The sequence below is a fragment of the Protopterus annectens genome, chromosome 2.part0 (assembly GCF_019279795.1).
Source record: "Protopterus annectens isolate FY-2018-M chromosome 2.part0, PAN1.0, whole genome shotgun sequence".
Lineage (NCBI taxonomy): Eukaryota > Metazoa > Chordata > Ceratodontiformes > Protopteridae > Protopterus > Protopterus annectens.
The window spans coordinates 1,686,566,273-1,686,588,772 of record NC_056728.1 but is presented as its reverse complement, the minus strand read 5'-3'; the positions used below and the strand labels follow the sequence as shown (position 1 = coordinate 1,686,588,772).

Sequence of the window (22,500 nt, the reverse complement as noted above, 5' to 3'; positions counted from 1 at the left end):
CTCACACGATCATTAACGATACTGATGCAAAAAATGTTTGATTCTATCAACTGTCTAACTTTCTAAGACCAAAATATGTCAAAGGTACAAATAGCAAAACAACAACACAAACACAGATATACTAAGGACTAAGTATGCTATGCACCCTGAGCATCAGACATAAATGTTATGTATCCCTAGATCCAGAATATAGGAAACAAGGATATGGCACAGATATCATCCCTCGCACAAAGTATTGTGTGTGGGGGGGGGGGGCAAGAAGCCTAAGCTGACATAAAAGGTCAGTGAGTGTGTGTGAGTAACAAAGAGAAGCAGGCAGACATTTGGATAAAGTAACAAATGGCTAGTGAGACAAAATGAACTTTAAGCTTCACCACTGAACCATGTAACTGGTGTGTGTGTGTGTGTGTGTGTGTGTGTGTGTGTGTGTGTGTGTGTGTGTGTGTGTGTGTGTGTGTGTGTGTGTGTGTGTCTGTGTGTGTCTGTGTGTGTGTGTGTCTGCATGGGTCCTCCAGGTGAAACTGGTGTGCGAGTATCTGCATGAACACAGCTCTACGTCTTGGCATGTTGGACAGGTGTCAACCATGCATGGTAGAGGTGGCAGTTCATTGTTGTGGTGCCCAACCACGAGAACTAGTTCTGCCAGGAGTTGCACTGGCATGTCCACACCCATGTTCAAATGCACTGCTACTACCTAAATGTGACTGATGTCTGCTGGACAAGCTCCCTTCATGAAGACACCCAGGACCATGACCCCCATGGCCTGCCACATCTGGGTGTGGGCACCTCAACCACTGATGGAGCAGTGGAAGTAGTGCCACTATGGGAGCATGATCATGCACAGCCATGTCAGCTAACAGCAGATGATGTGGCTGACCTGTGCTCACGAGGATGCCGTCCCCCTCCCAGCAGATGTTCCATCACAGACACCCCCCGTTCCAATATGTCATTCATCTGATCCATTGAATTGGTTCCCTATTAAAATTGCTAAGGTCCACTTACCCAAATACAGAAATATCGACACATATACGTCGAACCACAAAAACACCGATTGTCCTGAAGCACGAAATCTGAAATGTCGAATTGTCATGGCTGGCCCTTCTGTGTTATAGCTCCATAAGGTAAGTGTGTGATAGTTACGGACCTTAGGGTTAGGGTGCAGGTTAAGGTAAGTGTATAGATAGTAATGTATGTAAGGTTTAGTGTAGGGTTAGAAGTAGGGTTTTGTTAAGTATATGTGTGTGTGGGTTATTTATTTTGTTTGGGTATAGCTTCTTAAGGTATGTGTGCGATAGTTATGGACCTTAGGGTTAGGGTGCGGGTTAAGACAAGTGTATAGATAGTAATGTATGTAAGGTTTAGTGTAGAGTTAGAAGTAGGGTTTTGGTTAGTGTATGTATATGGTTTATTTATTTTGTTTGGGTAGGTAGTATGTGGTGCGCGGTGGAGTTGGGCAACTATGACGGTTTGAGATTTTGAATTTCACTGTTTAGGGCATTCGGTGTATTCGTGGTTCAAATAATAGGTGTCGATGATTACGTATTCGCTGAAGAGGTCTTTCATGGTTCAAATATCGACCCATTGAATTGGCATCATGGTGGAGGCAGTCATGCATGTCAGCCTGTGCCACATCTACAACTCTAAGTATTTGTGTGGAGGACCTATGGGAACATGCTCGCACCTCCATGATGGCCCTAAACATATGTTGAACGGTACAGGAAGACACACCTGGATCAGGTTGAGGATGAACAGCAGGCCTCCTGTGAGCATCTCTACCAGCCCTCCTGTGTGGCGTCTCACTCACACTTTGCCTACGGCCAGAGTCAACAGGTACAGAAGCCACAGTAACCACACTTTCCTGATTGAATATCTCATGCTCCAGTTGTCCAATATCTGAGAGCTCACTGGAATGGATTCAATGGAACTACAGGGGATGGCTGAATGTCAACTTCAATGGCAGATTCAACCTCTGCACTCCTGACTGTGCCTCTTTTTGACCACCATCATTATCAGAGTCTGCCGATACTCTGACATCAGGTGGTAAGAGTCCTACACTTGCACTGTCAGGATTACCTGTGATAATAAGCAACAAATACAGGAAGGAAATTAACAGCTACACTACTATAGTCAAATGTATGCTAACAAACTAACAGTGGTGTCACTACTTCAGACAGTACAGCAATACACACAACAGTCCTGACATTGACATCATGCATATGGATAAAATAAAACATTTCTTTCAACTGTTCATCACTACTTATAAAAAAGATATTTTGCTAACCATGTGCAGTTGATCCTATTCTTCCCATGGATGATGGTCCTGAAAGAAAGTTAAGGAGAACAGCATCACAATTAACAGTAACATGGGATTAAAACTTTTTGCCATTTATATGTCCTTTAAAGATACTTTTAACAAAAACTTGGATGACAAGTCCAACCTAAGCCCACGTGTAATCAACCAGAATGTATTGTTAACTGTAGCAGTCTACAACCCCCCCAAACAAATTTAGTGTTAAACAGAACTTAGATATTGCTGTCAATATTGTACTATACAAGAATATTTAACAATTGAGATACATGCGGAAGCTCCTCCTGGGAAATACTTGGTTGTCCCTGAAACAATGGTACCAGTGTCAAGAACATGCTGTTCTGAACTTTCCTTGGAGTTGCCTGGATCCCTGACAGTGGACAGGAACTCTTCATTTCCTGTTAGAGGTGGCTGTGTATCAGGCCCCCTGGTACCCATTCAGTCATGGGTCACTGCAGCTGCTCTCCTCCATGCAGCTGAAATCATGTCAGTGGCCCTATGGTGCACCTGATAATATGTCCTGCTGTGGTCACATACTGCCTTCACATCAGCAACTATCTGGTGCCAAATTTGCATTCTGCCTGACATATCTCCACATCCCCTCTCAAGCAGAAAGGCACCATGTTGCCTAAAAGATTCCAGAATGACCTGATTCTTAGGGTCACTGAATGGGGTTTTTGGGGATTGAGACACCTGGGTGATATAGTCCTAGCTGATATAAAACACAACAGAAGGATAATACACATAACACATAAAATATAGCATTTCACTATTTCCCACCGGAGAAACAAAACAGTCAAGATATTGAAATATACAAAAAAATTGTGTGGTTGTAACTGTGATGTCCAGTTAATATCCCACTGAACTTCCACCAACATTTGACAACCCCCACTTAATCCTGGATCAATAATTAAGGAGCCTCAGTTCTCACTACTGACTCCAGTGTGGGAGCATCATGATAAACACCAGAGCACAGAGCACATAAGAGTAAAATTCTACAATTTCCCTTAAGAGCACAACAGGAACATGCTCTATTTCCTCGGACTGGACTATATACCTCTGTCCACCCCAAATGTGTTCCTTTATTATACACATCAGTGCAATGTGTTCTAGTTTAAAACCTCTGACTCACTCACACTCAAGATAAATTTAAATCTTACATACTCAAACACTTTTGGGAAGCCTGGCACAGATTTCCAGGTGTGTTCTCTCCCCAATACAAATGGTAAATCCTGCCACCAGAGTCAGGAGGTATACACACTCTTCAAAGGGTGATCCATTATTAAAAATTAAATATCAAAATAAATGATAGCTATTACCAGAAGCAGTCAAGCACTCAAGGTGAGCTGGGGAATATCAAACAGGCATAAACACTCTCTAATCTGTAAAGAAGACACTGATTATCCAGTCACAATGTAAAGTAATGAAAAACATTTCATAATAAGTGAAATGATTACAAGAATGGTAATCAGTAATTTGCAATAAACACCAGAATTCAATCACCAGAAATAGAAAATTAAACTGTAGAAATCCATCATCTTAGCAAAACTATTTAAATAACTAAGCTTTCCTAATCTAAATAGAGAATAATGTTCCTGATCTAATCTAAAACATTACAGCAAGACAAAAGTAGGTGTACACTTTTTGGTGAGTTCTTTCTTTGGGTATCCACTGCACAGCACTGTATCTGACTGCAACTCTTAACTAGCTGTCCTTCAACTGACTTCAGCAGTCTTTTTTATAGTCCAGGTTAACAGTCTCATTTTAAAAATAACAATCAGCTGTCTGAAAATGTTATTTTTCCTGTCAATCATCTGTTCAAATAATCATATAGCAACCAGGAACTTTCTAATGACATCCCCTACTGATTACCTGATTCTCCACAGACAGATTGTACTTTAGAATCACCCTCACAAACATGTGCAATTAGAAATGTATCAAAACACTGACATATTCTTTAAGTATTTTGTATAAACAGGGAAATACTCAACATTTTAAAAACATATTTACATTGTCACAATTAGACATGCTGGCATACAATACAAGTTAATCTGAGAATATACACAAATCTCCTGCTAGACAGTATAACACAGATGACAGTGTTTTCATCATTTTCTTCACTGTAACATATTGCATTCACACACAAAGCAAATTTGGATGCAAAACAAGGAGAGCAACAATAACAACATATCATTGTTTGTCCCAAAACAGAAATGCAACTTTGCTCCCCCCACCCCCAAGATAACAGGCAAATGACACATTTTGCTAACAAACCATCAGTGCAATTCTAAAAGTTCTATCAAATAAACTGTCTCTGAAACATGTCTACAGATTTAACACAAAACATTCCATTTTAAGATATTGCCGATCATGTCTGCCTGTGCCCAGCACTCCCCTAGATGTGTGTATGGTCCGTCCTCGAAGGCTAACACCCCCGTGTCATTTACAATATAGGACATTTACAATTTCACAGAAATAACCATAGAAGAGTGTGCACAGAAAAACAGTTGTAAAATTAACACTTGTGATGACAGTTAATAAGACTGTGCATCTGAGAAGTGAAATGCCCTGACAAACATGCCCATCCATCAACACACCTATAATAAATGCATACAAATAAAAGTAGCATTTGCTAATGCAGATATGTATATATATATATATATATATATATATATATATATATATATATAAACAGATTGTACCTAATGACATTTTAGCATATGCAGTATGTAGCTGAAAAATGCAAGCATACCTTCACAAGGTTAGTAGTCTTCTGTGCAGATATATCCTAAAGTAATATCCTCTTCTATGTTATTCACATAAACAAATCTCCTCACCTTTAGGTTTCTGAGGTACACAGTTGCCTTTTTATGGTGTAGATGCAGGGCTGTGAGCACAGTGAAGATGCAAACAAGGTGTGAATTCATTAGAACTGCTGAATCCCAAATACTTGGCTCTGTGTTGCAGATATAAACATATTGCAGGCATTCTCTCAGTATTTGTTGCTAATGGATTGCAACTGTGAATGATTACTGGTAGCAAGAAGTAAAACATAAGAAATTCAGACTGCCCTACCTCCAATGGGTGTGTCAGCCAGGTTACACTTGCAAAGTGTAGAAGTAATTATATCAAGGTTTGAAATGTAAGTAAGTGGCACACAATTCACAGTTTCTGTTTAGTAACATCCAATCTGCCCTTCATTTGCTGTCAGCTGTATATCACTGCCTTTTAATATCCTCACACATTTTAAGAATAATGATACAGAATGCCTTACAGACTGCATGTCTCAGATTACTACTCAGATAAGAAAAAAATGAGCAACAAACACAGAGAGATAAGACAGAGCTGCATTTTTGCAAGCAATAGTCATAAATGGTTGTGTGATCCCTCAATGTACTACATCGGGAAAGAATACATGTACAGATAACTGTTATATGGTTTGTTAGTACTGTGGATGATGTTCCAGTTGGTTGTATGCAGCATGATTTCAGTTCCCTGCTGCAAAGTTGCTTGTGTGCAAAGAGGGGTAAAACACTGTTACTGTATTCTGAAGGTTCATTGGAGTGAGAGTTCAAATACAGACCTGTGTAAAAATATTTCATGTGTAGCAACAAACATTTTCTAGTGTTTATTTCATAGATTGCTTTTCTTCATTTAAACTAATTTTCCCTTTTTTAAACACCAGTGTCTGCACAGTGCACAGCTTAGTACAAAAAAGGGAAACAGAGAAACAAAATGAATGCAACATTTAGCTTTGCTTATCTCATTTGCATGGTACCTAGCAGTGCGCACACCTGGGCTAATGGCCGACATAGGAAGCAGACAGAACACCCACAAATGGGGCATCTGTAAAAGTGTAAAGGTCAAAAAGGATACAATATTGCAATTTTTTCTTATCATCATGCAACATCACTAGGTGATGTTGGGCAGCAGTTAGCAAGGTTCTCCAACACCTGTAGCCATCGAACACCTGCAGACAGGATGCAGACAGTCAATAAATTAAAATGGATACATTCAATTAATTCTTTTGGGCACTGTGCAAACATGCTAAGTGGTGGGGGAGGGGTAACACACAGAACTTAAGAATGGCTAGGAAATTATGGAACTGTCACATAATTATTCCTATGGCAGCAGGTGTAAGTCTAGGGCTGTAATACAGATGGCCCTGGGTTCTAATACAGGGTGTGCAACATATTTTTACTGTTGTGACAGTCTAGTTTATAGCAATGAACAGAAGAATATGCAAGAGTTATTTCTATATTCTTGTGGCAAGAGATGTAAGTACAGAACTGCCATACACATGGTTCTGGGTTCTAATACTGGACATTCCAGACATTGTACTGCTGTTCCATTTTCCATTATATTCAGTCTCATTTATAACACTTTAGATAGTGGAGCTGATATGAATTATATGTATGAGGGATAAGACACCCTTATTGTTTTTTTTTCAGATGTATGACTGAGGGTATACTGTCTACTAAATTTCTGTAAGTATAATTTTGCTATCTGGACTTGAATGGCCTTCACACTTAAATAAGACACATACACACCTGAATCTATCTACAAGAACCTTGTCAGGTCTCACACATAAATGGTTAACATCTCAAACTGTCAGCTGTATTTATGAATGATTCATGACTATGTCTGAGCAGCACTTTTTCTGTGGCAAAGATAGAAAATCACCACTGTGGAAGAAAATGTTTTGTCCCTTATGGATAGGTTTGAATCCCACACTTTAAAAATCTATTTTGTCAGTGTATAAAGACAAAAAATATGTGTCAGGTCATGAAATTTAAGCCCCCATTACATGTCAGCAAATTAACTCACTTAAGAGTTACATTCCAATTTTTAAAAATATATTTTCAAGCTACAGCAGCAGACACCCCTCCAACTAAGGTCAACCATCAGATTAACCTTCCAATTTAAAAATATTTATTTCCTTCCTGCTTGGCACTGCTGCTCTTCTTTTATTGCACAAATGTGGTTGGCATCATTGCTCAGGTTTGTGCACTACCAGTAAACAAGATAAGAACTGGCAGGATATCATTAGTTGCCATTGCTCCAGTTTTGGTATTAGACATGTCTGGCATTAGGAAAGAATGTGCCCAGTTTAGGCACAGATGGCACAGAGGTGGGGAGTTCAGGAGTCTAGGATATTTATTGGACTCCTGGTAAAGTGCCACAGTCAAAGGCTTCTGCAGAAGGATTGTTCTGGCTCCCAGTACACGTCAGAGGCTTGGAGTAGTTTGGCTCAAGCTGTATCCAATGTGGCCGGCATCCCACACACAGTAGAACAGTGTAGGCACCATTTCACAAAGGCACAAGAGGGATATGCTCAACCAGTGGTTGAGTGGGTTTCAAACTGGTGACATTCCACAGTTGTGTAAGTATGCTAATAAAAGAGTATTTTAATACATAGAAAACTAAATATAGGCAAGACTGGTATGCATAATGCTCTTCTGTTCTTTTATTTTCTTTCCACAGCTAATTTGAAAATAGAGTTGAATTGACAGGCTCATGCTACTCGACTGGAGAGACTGAGGGAAGCAAGTGGTATGTATGCAGCACAAAAGAAGTATCATTATAGTGTTAAAAGTTAATGATAGAATTTTGGGAATTCTGTACAGTAGTAGCAAAGTGAGTATGCATATCCTAACTGTAAAAACAAGTAAGCATACATAAGTCTATAGCACAAATCAACTTTAGCAGTCAAGTGTAAGACTGTAGTCAGAGGGTGTGAGCTCAAATACCATGAATAACAACTATACAGTACTGCACTTCCTCCATAATATTACATAAATTTAACTGAATACAAGTGGCATAATTGCCCTGCTGTTAATTGTAATCAGTATACTTGGACTCAGCATTTGTGAAATATGTGCATATTGCAAGGATTACTTTAAACAATCTGTAATTATAATTTGCAGTTGATAGGACTTATACTTAAATATAATAGTCCAGATAAAATAGTTGCATAATTGTGATACTACATTGCATGTCACATATGATGGTCCTAATTGTTTCTCTTTTTTCTCTCACCTCTACCCTTATCTCTTTTTTTTTAATTTTCTATTATGTGTTGTAAAAATGTCTCTATGTCCTCCATCTGTAACAAATCACTAAATGCTTCACAGGACAACAAGGTAGGCTGGCCCCAGTGGATCAGCCTGCCCCTGCTCCACCGGCTCCTGCACCGATGCCCAGCACATCTGGCACCCAACCTGGCAGCACTTATTCTGCTGTCCCTGCACTACTTGCACCCTCAGGTAGTACTGCCAAAGCAGCTGGTGCTGTGGTACCCTCCAAGAGCAGTGGCAGAGGTTGGGGATTTCATCAACCATCAGGAGATATGTAGGGTTGTTCACTGCACCATTGGTGTATTCCTATGTCAGATGGAGAGCCTGCTCTCCTTCATACTCCGTAGGAGGAAAAGACATCAAGCCTTCCAGCACCCAACAGAGGAAGGGGCAGCAGTGCAGTCGACAAGAGTCTCACTCTCTCCATGTTTGATGAATCTGAGTCTGTGTTGTCCCCTCCCTCACCCCAATTATGGTGTCCCCCAACTTTTTGTGTCCCTCAACATCCCTGTGTCTTGTCTTGTTTGTCTTTTTTGCTTGCATTTGCTTCCTCATCTACTCAACTTACCTGACCCAGAAATACAAATGTCCCTTACCCAGCAATTCTCTCTTACTGAATTTAAAAAAATGGGCACCTGTCGCACAAAAAAATATTGTCCCATACATAGCTCTCCATTTCACACACATGTCTTCTTGACACACTTGATTTGGTCCAATTGGCTATATAACATGATTTTGTTGTTGTCACCCCACTTTCTGGTGGTGACATTCCAAATTCAGCTAATATTCTGCACATATTTTCAGTTTACCCTGTTAAAGAAATGGATAGCTATGGTTCTTTCCTACCTCCCTCCTTCAAATTCCTGTATTGCTTTCTCTTTGTTTTTCCCCTGCCTGTTCCCCATTTCACCAGTTTCCAATCTACCTTATTTTAACACCTATAATCTAGTCAAAGAATAGAATTACACACAACACACACAAGTACCCAAAAAGTAATGGATCCCTTCACTTTTGGGCCTCTATGTTTGCCAAGTGACGGTGAGCGACTCTGCAATGCTGCAGTTACCTCTGTGCAGTGATGCTTAAACATGCTGCACTATGTCAACACACAGTAACACATGCTGAATGTACTATAAAGAGCAATGTCATTGTATCATCACTGTTTATTTAAAAGTATTAGATACACCTGGATTCGAACTCAGTATTATCTGGGCTCAAAAAGAAATGTGTCAATGCATTTACACTTGTTGCCACAGAGTCAGCTAAGCAGCAGGTGTGTTTCATTTACTCAGTGCTAACTCTCAGAATTTTAGTAATGAACCCCGCATTTGCACACCACTTAACTATGCGCAAACAGGGAAAGTAATAGAAATGTATATCTTGCATGCCATCTAACGTGCAAACCCGCTGCTCGCCATTGAAGTATGCAAAGCAAATATTAACATTTATTAGTGCTGTTTACTGTCCATTTACTTTTCATGCCATGAAACTGCATGTGGAAACATAGCAAAATTAATTCCCTATCTAAGAATATGTCAGATATTTACAATGCAGCCATGTGTTACCCCCCCCCAACACACTCCAACCCTGATCTCTCTATACTTGACAAATATATCAACTACACTACATAAATTAATAATAAATGTGTGGTATACCATGCACATCAACCTGGAAACATGCAGAACTAGAACTATCTTCACAGTTGAACATGCCTACAAATCCATTTCATGCAGGCCTTCCAACATCTTCTCTCCAGCATTCAGTGCTGATGTCATCCACTATAACTTGTCCTGCATATTTATAAAAGTCAGACTTGTGCCACAGGGCTTGTGTAAAGTACTGAGCTCTGTAGTCTGTGTAGTTACATAGGAAGAGGATTCTGTTATCACTGCAGTCAGCTGGGATGTGTGTGTGTGTGTCTATCTAGCCAGAAGAGCTTTTGTATCCTATGATTACCACTCCAATTCCATGGATTGACAGTATTTTGACACTTGCACATGCCTACACATCCATTTCATGCAGGCATCCCAACATCTTCTCTCTAACATTCAGTGCTGATGTCATCCACTATAAGTTGTCCTGCAGCCTTGTAAAAGTCAGACTTGTGCCATGGTGCTTGTGTAAAGTACTGAGCTCTTTAGTCCCTGTACTTAGATCAGTAGGGGTTCTGTCCTCACTGCAGTCAATCATAATATGTGTGTGTGATTGTCCACTTGCTTCACATTAGAGAGAGCCTTTACACCAGCATGTGGGATACTGCTATTACCATATTCTCCTCACCATACACTGCTGATGTCATCAGCTATATCTAATTTGTGGATGTGCACTATTCCCACCAGGGCAGGTTCAGAGACTGGCCCTGAGGCCAAGCAGAAGTCACCTCATCTTATACAATATAGATTACAGTGACAGGCATTCAGTCTATACACATATGCCATAGCATGTTTTGTAGGCCCTGTGTTTTCTTGGTGATAAACACCTGTGGTCTCTCTAGATGTGTCTGGTGAGGTACATGCAAAAGAGAGCATTATACTCTATTAGTGTTTTGATAAGGTTTGAATACATTGCTGGTATATAATCCTCGTATCTGAATACAATGGAGTAACTTATAATGTGCACAATGTACCTTTCCATACCAATGTGGACACTTGGTAGTCAAAGTTCAGTTTTCTATCTACATGTGCTCTCAGGTCTTGCATCAGTGGGTTCAGTATAGGGGGAGTGCTGTTTATGCTGTGATTAGAAGGAAATTCCATTTTGCAGAATGCCAAAATAGACACATTTTTGCATTTATTTGTAGACCATGTGGCTTTATCACCAATCATTGGTCTGTGTTAGCTCCTCCTGTAGTATATCATCTTTGGAGGACTCAATAATTGCACCTAATATGCAAGAATCAGCAAACATGGTAAACCAAAGGTGGTATACTTTACCCTGAACTGACAAGAAATAGATTCCAAACAGTAAAGGCCCAAGCACAGATCCCTAGGCTACGCCAGTGGTGACAGCTGTACAGGTACAGGTTGATTCATCGACTTTCCCAGTATGTGAGTCAGTGAGCCAATTGGCTACCCATCTAATGATATAAGGGTTAATCACCAACTGAGAGTTTCTCAATGATACCTTAGTGGGGGATTGTGTCCAAACTCTAGACCAGATCAAGATAAGCAGTATGCACTGTCCAACACAACCTCCACATGGACTATGTTCCTGTAGAAGGGTGTAAATTAACATGCCTCCATCAGAGTGGGGGGGACAGCACCTGATGCATGCATGTATAGACACATCCTGACTGTCCTCATCTGTGAGGTAGACCAATATGTCATCATGGACCTTTTCTAAATAGAGACTAGTAATATCCTGGCTTTGTGCAACAGACCTGTATGAGTTGTTAGTGCTACATCAAGTCTGTTACATCTGTTAGATGTCCTCAAAGAAGTCATCAAGGGCATGCATGGTGACAACACTATCATCATGTTGAACTTGACCAGGCCAAGGCATTCAACATAAATCCACATTGAGGCATGCAGTCAGCACGGTCAGATGTGACCATAAACACCTATATCACCAAGTGGGTAGGGCAGTGGATCACATACATGGCATCTAACTATCTTGAAATGTGTGAAGTGACCTTTATCTTAGGTCCAGTGATCAGGTCCATACATCAGGGCTGTCTGCTAGGTTTTTTTCCTGTCCATTAGTTAAGTCACAGACATCAAGAATGACATACACATCCTGAATCCAAACAACTGTCTGAAGGACTACAGATTGTCAGCAATAATTGACTCCAACTGTGATATTAGTATAATACAACAGTATCAACAAACACCAAAGATTCCTGCCACAGCCATGACAACACCTGAGATAAAACAAAAACATGGGGGGATTTGTTACATCATGAAAATAGATGCATAGCCCAAAGATAATGTAGATAGTCTATAAGCAGATCAAGTGGTATGTGACCTGAGTCCCTGGACAGATGGTATGTAGAATGTCCACCAGCATGTGGCCACAGTACTGACTACTCCCTTATATGTAATACAACTACTGAGTATGTGAAGGACATCGACTTCAAAGGCAATAATACCTCCATAGTTCACAGCCTTCATCACACCAGTAACTGAGTACAATGCACCCTTGTTCATGTACCTCCCTAGACATCTTCCAGTGATATGTAACTGAAGTGTACAGCCTTTGCCATAGTGAGCTATCACACATCTTACTGGCCATACCTAGGTATTCTTTTTATTGGATAAAAATTACTGCCTGATGGTGCGGAACCTCCACCAAGGTATTACATCAGATGCATATGTGATATATGTTCTGGTGATGCACACAGTACATAGATAGCTGTTTAACAACATTAATGGCATGGGCTAAATTCATGATAGTATGGATTGTGCCATATGTATGTATGCATATATGTATATGTATATATATATATTATTCTAGCATGTCCAAAGGTCAGTTGTCAATCTCCTCTCCGGTCCAGCTGGTGAATCTGGGAATCTTGAGGCAATGTTATAACTGCCTCATGTACACAGACAACCCTCTCCTCCTCCCACATAACACAAATACTTGCGAGAGATGCAGCTATTTAGCCAAACTGGAGGCTGAGCTCTCTCAACTCAGGACTGGCAAGACCAGACAGGAGGAGAAGGCAACTACACACACCACAAAACCAGCCTCACATAATGCTACCACTCCACTGAATCAAACACATAAACACACAAAGACATACTGGAGGCTCTGAGTAAAATTTACCTAAACAGCAGAGGCCTCCAAAGCAGACACCCAAACAACTGCTACCTCAAGACACCCCACAAGCAACACATAAACCACAAAAGCAGTGTGCAAAGCAGTCACAGCCCTTAAGGCCAAATACAACACCAAACATACTTGTCATAGGTGACTCCATAGTCAGACACACTGACGTCCCACTCACCAGGCTGAACAAGGAGAGGGTCACAGTAAGCTGCCTATCGGGTGCTAGAATCCGCCACATAACACAAGCACTGGTCACTCCACGGCAAGTACAAATATGACACAGTCATTGTCCATGCTGGTGTGAACGACCTGAGACGCACCTCCCTGGACTACATGAAAAGAGACATAGAGGAGCTCTCTGATTATGTAGCCCAGGCAGGTATGACCCTAACCCTGAGCAGTATCCTTCCTTCACCAAGAATGATGCCACAATATAGAGACAAGATGATCAGCTTTAACAATTGGCTTAATGTCTGGTGTCATTCAAAGGGGATCCAGTGTCTGTCTGCCTGGGATGACATGCTTGACAAGCCACGCTGCTTTGCAAGGGACGGCTTGCACCTGTCACCCTGGGATTCCGGATATTGGCTAAGGCTCTTGCCATCCCCATAGTGCCTTTTTTAGGCAAGGCTCAAATTCTAAACCTACCACCCTAGAAAACAAAAATGGAAAGAAACTGAGGGTAATGCTGCTCAATGCCAGAAGTCTAAATCTCAAAATGCACGACTCGAGGCCCTTCTCAGTATGGAGAACATCGATGTCTGTGCTGTAACTGAAACCTGGTTCAAGGCTCCTGAGAGCACCCCGGCACTATTAGGTTTTACCTCATATCATGCGTTCCGCCCCAAAACCGGACCACACCACAAAAGGAGGGGTGTATCCATATTCATAAAGGATACCCACACCTCCAGGTTGGTGGCAATGCAAAGCTTCGGAAACCATCCAGGTGCAACTAACCATAGGCAAAACTGCTCTACAAATTGTAGCATGCTACAGGCCACCTTCTCAAACTCAGGAACCCCACACAGCCTTCCTGAAGACACTGGAGGGTATAAATGTATCTCCAAACACCATCATATTGGGTGACTCCAACTACCGAATATAGACTGGGAACATTACTCAAGCCCTAACTTTCTAGCCCAACGGTTCCTGGAGTTCATAAATTCAAATGCCATGGAACAGCTAGTCACTGTTCCCACGAGAGGAGAAAATATACTAGATCTCATTGTCACAAACATGGGGACAAAATGCTCCACACGGAAGTATATCCCTCATTGGTGAGATCTGATCATAAACTAATCTCACTGGAAATCCACATCCCGCCCCCACCCCAAACAAAAAGACCATAGTGAAGAACTTCTCTAAAGCAAACTTCACACTACTCAAGACTGGTGTGGTATCCTTCAAGGCCCCTGAGCCAGTGGAAACCACAACCCAAGCTGCGGAAGCCCTTACAAATGCCTTCTATGAACACCTCCAGGACTGCATGGATCAGGCAATCCCAAATAAAACCAAGACTCTTTCCACAAAGGGCAAACGTCCAGTCTGGTGGACCCCAGCCATTAACAAACTTTACAATAAGAGGAGAAAGCTATTACATGATAGAACAAAATCCATAAAAGGGAAGTCACCCCTGATCATTATTAGTAAAAAAATACGAGCACTCATAAAATCAACTAAGGCCAATTTTGAGAGAAAAATTGCCATGGATTCAAAGGACAATCATAAGGCCTTTTTCAGCTATGTTAGGAACCTGGGTGGAAACTCCCAGATATGCTCAGAATTAGTCCAAAATGATACAAAAATCACGGAACCCACAGACATTGCCAACATACTGGCAGACAGGTTCAGTGCAAACTTCACCCCCCTCCCCTAAAGGAGAGATAACTATCCCAGCCGAGTGTAGCCTCCCGGACATCTCAAATGCGCAGGTGAAAGCTGCTCTCTAAAGCTAAAAACACAGCATCAATGGGACTGGATGGTGTCCCCGGCTGTGTGCTACACGAGCTAAATGAGGAATTAAACCCGCACATAAGGCAGCTGTTTAATCTCAGCCTTACCACAGGATACGTGCCCAAGGAGTGGCGACGGCAACTGTGGTCCCACTCCACAAAGGCAGCCTCACGGACCCTATTAATTACGCCCCATAAGCTTAACAAGTCTAGTCTGCAAAGCTATGGAGAGGATCATAATGGAGCTCATAAACAAAGATATAGGGACTTGCAGACATTGGACCCGACCCAGTTTGGCTTTGTCAAGGGAAGATCATGCCTTTTGAACTTGGTCGACTTCTTGAAACAGTCACCAAGGCCATTGATGAGGAAAGGCAGTCCATACAGCCTACCTTGACCTTGCAAAGGCTTTTGACACAATACCCCACTCGGGTATTGTAGAAAAACTTACCAGCTTAAATGTAAACCCATATGTCACAAGATGGGTTGCAAACTGGCTTAAGGACAGAACCCACAGGGTTAGAGTTGCTGGCGCTATGTCAGACTCCAAGCCGGTCACAAGTGGTGTCCCACAGGGCTCGGTCCTTGGCCCCTATTGTTTGGCATCTACTTCTGAGAAGTACAGCCTAACATGGGAGGACTTTGGGTTTCTTAGTTTGCAGAGGACTGCAAACTTTGGGCCATGGTGGAAAGTGCATCGGACACCGATATCCTTCAGAAGGGACTCACGGAAACAGATAGCTGGTGCCAGAGCCATGGCCTGAAGTTAAACGCCAAAAATGTATAGTCATACCCTTCGGGAAAAACAAGGTAACCCCAAGCTACCATATAGGTGGCAATCCACTAAGCACAGAAGAGGTTATCAGGGACCTGGGGACCCAGGTTGACAGTGGCCTTTCTTTTGACACTCACGTTGCTAAAGTGGTTAGAAAGACCTTCTACATTGCCCACCTGATCATGAAGGGATTCACATCCAGATCTAGTGAGGTCATTGTTCCCCTGTACTCTTCACTTATCAGACCAATGATCGAGTACAATGCCCCATTCGGGATGTATCTCACCCGACATCTGCAGCAGTTGGAGAGACCCCAAAAGTTCCTCACCAAAAGGATAAAGGGACTCCAAAATCTGTCATATGCTGCCAGATTGAAGAAACTCCAGCTCTATTCAGTCGCATACCGTCTGCTCAGAGGTGACATGTGCCTGACATACAAGGCCATGTCCAACCCGGAATTAAAGGACATGCTCCACCTCAAAAAATCCAAATCCACCAAAACCACTAGAGCAAGCGACTTAAACCTTAGCACGGATATAAATAGGATGTGCTGGAGGGATAGATTTATCACTCAGAGACTCCCTATGCTGTGGAATAAAATCCTGGTCCATGTGAGGCAGAGCACCTCGCTGACTCTGTTCAAGAGAAATCTAGACCTGTGGATGGGAGATCATAGGTTTACCCCAGGAATCATCTCTGTGTCACTGCTGGACAGAGGCACAACAAACTAATGGGCACAGTATTTTTTCATATAAGGGGTGGCGTAAGCCACAAAAATTTGGGCTAGGCTTATAAATGCCTTAGGGCAGATAGCCTAGTATAAACCTATGAACCTATGAACCTATATATATATATATATATATATATATATATATATATATATATATATATATAGATATATGCCATGCATACCAGTCAACTATATTGATCATAATGTCACATACAGGTATAGCAGTGTCCCTCCAGCACCTCCAGCAGATGTTACAGTGTCAGGACGGTGTGTGTGTGATTGCCCTCATTGATTGCTGACATGTCATAATAGTTGCACAAGTGTGTTTGTGCAGAACCATCTCTGATCACTCAGAATCACATATATTATTTCAGAGACATGGGATTACTGGTGGTATTATTCTGATATTGTCCATGATTGTGTGTGCTTGTCCATGAGCCTGTACCTGTGTCCCACTTGTTGGAGACCTCTGCTGAGATTACACTCATACTCAGGTAAGTCAGTTTGCACAGCTTCACAATATACACCCTACACCGATTGTATATATCATCCTGATAGATGTCCCCTGCAGTATTCATATAAGGATGCTTATCTCACAAAGACATCTTCTCCATTGTTATGTCACCTTGTGTGACAGTCACATAATACACATTTTTATTGTGCAGTCTGTACTGTACCATATTGATATGTGATTGGTATTCCTGCTACAGCTTTCTTCCATTGACATGCCATCAATGTCATCTGCTGCACATTAAGATATTTCACCTGTTCTCTTTCCCTGCGTTCATTCCTGCAATTCATTTGTGTGTCCCTATTCAATGCACACACTTCCCCTGTTTATTTTACATGGCAGTCCATGTACCCTTACAGATCATTTACACAATTTTTGTACAAAATGCATGGAATGGGATTTCACAATACTCTGCACTGTATACACTGTCCTGTACTGTGTTTGGACCATATACATAACTATATGTTTAGCCCTGGTAATCATTGTGGCATTCCGTGCAATCCCGCTAACCTACTTTGGTCTGAGGCAACCAGGCTTTCTATCCATATTCTTTACGTGGTTTCCTGCCATCGACATTGTTGTCAGCTGGAAACCATGCTTGTTTAGGTTTAAATATGGTGCATGGTATGAATATGTAATTAGCACTGCTGCTCACCACGCATTATCGTGCAAACAAATTCCATGTAGGCTTTGTGCGAGGCCTACATGGAGTTTATTGAATCCCTGGGGTTATATATAAGTAGCCTTGTATTATTTTATATAGTATATATTAAGCATAATGTCGATAGATAGCTATAGATACAATATAGATATGTGTGTGCGTATATTATATAAATATATATATATATCTATATCTATATATATATATATATATATATATATATATATATATATATATATATATATAAAACTTAGTATATTTTCCCATTTTTTTTAAATGTTTCTATTTATTTGTTATTATTAGTGCCTATACTTAGTATATCTGTCTGATTTTCAGATGAAACTGGCACTACCCTGTCTTGTATACGACATCAGAAAGATACATCAGAAACATCTGATGTGCAACAAGGACTAGCCTCATTCTTATTAAAACTATTTTACTTACATCTTGCAGTATTTCTACCTTTTAGATTGTGCAGACCTCATCACATTCAGTTTGCTACTTCAAATAAAATTAGCATTTCTTTATAACTGTATGTTTTAGATTGCTTTGTGTGCTTTTAAACTAATACTTATATATCAGTAACCATTTAAAATGTCAAGCCCTGTGAGACTGATTTTCAAAACATGGAGATTGAATGAATGAAAAAGCAGACTTATATATGTTAAGTCCAAGGTGGCCATTTTTCAGAATGTTCCCTTTTCTCCGATGTATGTCTTGGAGTTGGTATATATAAGTTTAGGGAAGTGAGGGACTTGCCTCCCACATGGCGGGTGGGGGATGCAGTGGGGCTTACCCTTTGCAAAAAAAGAAATTTAAAAGAGAAAGGGGATGTTCAACAGTCGCTCTTCTCCTGTATTTCCAATATATTTTTTTTCAGTGTGTCACACTCGGCATTTCAAGTACTGACAATTCAGTAGTGAACCTTAAATATCACATCATATCATTTCCATAACATAAAGACATGCTGCAGGTGGATTGGACACTCTATTTCCGCTGTGGCGACTAACTACGGAAAAAGCGAAGAAGAAGAAGAAGAAGAAGATATCATTTCCATAACATAATCTCTTACATACAAAATAAAATACAAATCTCTCTCTAATCAACATGTATATGCAGATTTTTTTTATCTTACCTATTCTTTAGTGCAGCTCCTGTCTAGACTCATCTTTTAAATTTGATCTATCTCATCCCACAACAGTCATTTATTCTTGATTATTTTCCCACTTTACTATTAACTGTTGATAGCTCTCCTTATTGGTGTTTAGTACTTAGTAATGCAGTAAGATAATGGAGTTATAATGTGCATTGTATGACTGAAGGTGATCACTGAAAATGGCTAAGAATAGATTTTTTTTAAACTTCTATATGGGTAGTAATACTAAAATAAGCTGCATACATATAAAAAGTGATAAATGTAATCAATGATGTACTTAAGAAGCCACAATAGCCAAAGAGGTAGCATGTTTCACCAATATGCACAAAATAAAAATTCATGCTGTACATATAAGTGCTGACATTGCTAAAAATAGTAAAAGGGACATGCTGGCTGCATAGTGCATGAGTGATGAACTTGATTCATTACCATTTGGAAAAAATATTATATTTGCTTAGAACACAGAATTTGTTGAGATTGTCCATATCAGGAGCTTCCTGTCTACTAATCTATGCCAGTAATGCATGCTTTCTAAGTGCATCTTGTAATTGCCAGGAGATCAATGTGTGGATTAAAGTTATCAGGATGACTGAAGAATGCATTACTACACTAATATGTATTGTGTGATCTTCATTGTTTTGGCTTAACCAGGTCAAAGATATATTTCATCCCTGTCCATCCTTTCATCCACAACCATTTTTTCCTTTTAACAATCATTTCACTATACAAAATTTGATTATACAATAATTCCTGACATTTCATTTTCCAAAATATCCATAATTAACTAGTTATTAATTTATACAATTTGTATGGCTGTTTTTGAGGTGCATAGGGATGGAGCCCCAACAGTGACCCAGAAAACCTCAGTTAAAATATATGGTCTGGACAATGAAGGAGTCAGTCAGAACAGGTGAAAAAGAGTGGAATAAATCCTTGCTCTTCAGTCCTGAGGGGTAAATAGAGTTTCTATATGGCTATTGTTCCCAGCAGAGGCCAGGTTTTCTAGCAGACAGAGTCAAAGCTAAGGAGTAGTGAGAGCAGATTGTGATGTGTACTTGAACCACATTGTTGTCATTGCACATCACATGCATGAGGCTGATGTTAGTTAGGTGCACAGTCTCATTGGTGCAACATGTATCACACTAGCCTTTGGTGTAGAAGGCTATATATTCTATTCCCACACCAGGTAGCTGATTTGTTGACTCTGTAATGCAGCATGGGGGGGGGGTTCTGCACTTCTGAGTCTGTCATCCTTCCGATGAGATGTTAAACTGAGCCCCAATCTGCTTGATTATCTGGTAACACAAGTGGATCAAAAAGAACAAGAGACTTTATATTTAAAACACTATTTACACACATAATTGATTCACACAATCATTATTTTACTATTCAAAATACAGTTTCAAAATTTATAAATTAACTTTGAATACTGCAATTTCATCCCCCTCAATTCTTTCATCCAAAACACTTTTAATCCTATTAGCACCCATTTCACTACACCAAATTTGATTATATATAATTCATGATGTTTCCTTTTCCACAATATTAATAAATAACTAATTATATATTTTTTTTCATTTTATCCATTTCATCTTTATTTATATGTTCATGTAAACCATAAACAATAATATCATATCCATTTTCTTAAAATGTCATATTTAAATTCCTTTTAGCATAAATATTGAACTAAAATTGTCTTTCTTCAATCAAAAACAAAATGTTTCATATCTCTTCTGCATTACATTTTTTATCTAATCTATTTTGTTTTTATTTATATTACATATTTGCTTTAACAGGAAGTTTTTCTATCATAAGATGCCATAAAAATCATGCCTCTCCAATATTTCAATAAATTTCCCCATTTGTTCAAATATAGATTTCCTAATCTTTTCATATTTTATTTCCCATAACTTTACATAGTAAACATTTTCTATTATCTCCTCATACCATTGCTTTCAATTCTTTTTTTGTTGTTGTTGCAACTTAAATCTCATATTTTAACTAATTTATATTATCCATTTTCTTCTTCATCTAAATCCTTATTTTACTTCATATTTCTCTGCAACATTATGTTCCCAACACAATCTTTTTTTTTTATTTCATTAAGTTTTTTATTTATAATACAGAACAAATATACAGAAGCTAAAAGAAAAACAGGATTTTTAACACGTCTCCCTTGTTCTACTCTACAGCAATACACCTCTTCTAACAAGAATTAAATGAGATCCACAAATAAAAGAACATTATTTCTAACTCCTTCTCTAAACTTAAATGAAAAACATATATATCTCTTACAAACCCGTTTTCCCAAAACATAAGAATGCATTAAATAAACCTTCTTTCTGAAAGATAAATCAAATGTTTTCCATGCTTAAAATATATTTTATTTCATTCAAAATAATAAATCACGTCTCATTATTTTTCTCTTCCTTACCAATAGTATTCCTAATACTTTTAATTCAGTATTTAAGAAATATATTCCTGCATTTGTGACTAAATCTCACAATCCTTTAAATTTTTCTTTATTAATATTTAAGCATGCATTTTAATACACGTTGCCTTATTCCACAATCACAAACAATGATTTTTGCAATATACCTTTCATGCAAAACATTTCTCACAACTTCTTTAACAATAAATATCATATCTTTACAATTTCTTCCTTCTGTACCATATACACCCTCTTGCAATACTTGGACCATAATCATACCTAACCTCTTCTGTAATATTTTCATCAAAATTATATAGTCTATGTTATCTAATGTAAGAGATCCCCAGTACTGTAACAAATTTCTTTCCCCTTTTGTATAAATAAATTTGGCAACTCCATTACATAATCTTTTGACTTTTAAGCCATATTTTTACCAATAATTTGATACCTATAAAATTTATTTATTTTCATCATTCATTTCCTTGTAATATTCAAATGTTATTCCATCTGGGCCTGACATACTTATTTTTTAAATTCCTTTCAACACATCATTCAACTCCTTGAAATCTAATTATCTCATGACTTCTTGTGCATCATTTTGTCTATTTGTTTAAAATTCAATATATCAACATTTTTATTCTTCATTGTACATACTACTAAAATCTCTCTCTACTTCAGCATTATTTTTTTACACTACATTTCTCTAAACCACTGCACCATTTAAGTCTTTCAGTCTTTTTAGGTAGGGCAATAGCTATTCCTTTTTCGTTGCAAAGTATCTGTTTTTATTAATTTACCTATGTTTAACATCTTTTCCTTATATATTTCTCCCTCTTTAATCCTGTCTTTTTCATTTCCTTTAAACTTTCTCACAATCATTTATTATATTCTTATATTCCCTTTTTGTTTCTCTCCAAAATAAATTTTCTAGTTTTAAAAATTCTACTCTATACTTCTGTTGTATTGCAACCCCTACTGTTCTATATTTTTATTAAAATTGTTTCATTGTACAATAATCTTGCCATAATTTTTATATACGATCTTTAAAAAAATTCAGTCATCTCTGCTTCACTAACTAAAACTTATACTCCACTTCCTTTATTGAAATAATCTTCATTACTTATCTCTGCTT

At 39.1% G+C, this 22,500-nt stretch overlaps 1 protein-coding gene across 2 annotated transcripts in view; it reads left to right on the top strand.

Annotated features, from left to right (window-relative positions):
• Positions 1-22,500, top strand: part of LOC122793576 (E3 ubiquitin-protein ligase TRIM35-like) — a 373,048-nt gene that overhangs the window by 274,077 nt on the left and 76,471 nt on the right. Inside the window, exon 6 of one of the 2 annotated variants that reach the window (XM_044061743.1) lies at positions 7,793-7,861. The exons of the other annotated variant lie outside the window; for it this stretch is intronic. Within the exon in view, the coding sequence (XP_043917678.1) occupies positions 7,793-7,818 (26 nt within the window). The 3' untranslated portion in view covers positions 7,819-7,861. The remainder of the gene's footprint in view (positions 1-7,792; positions 7,862-22,500) is intronic. 2 annotated transcript variants of the gene reach the window in all.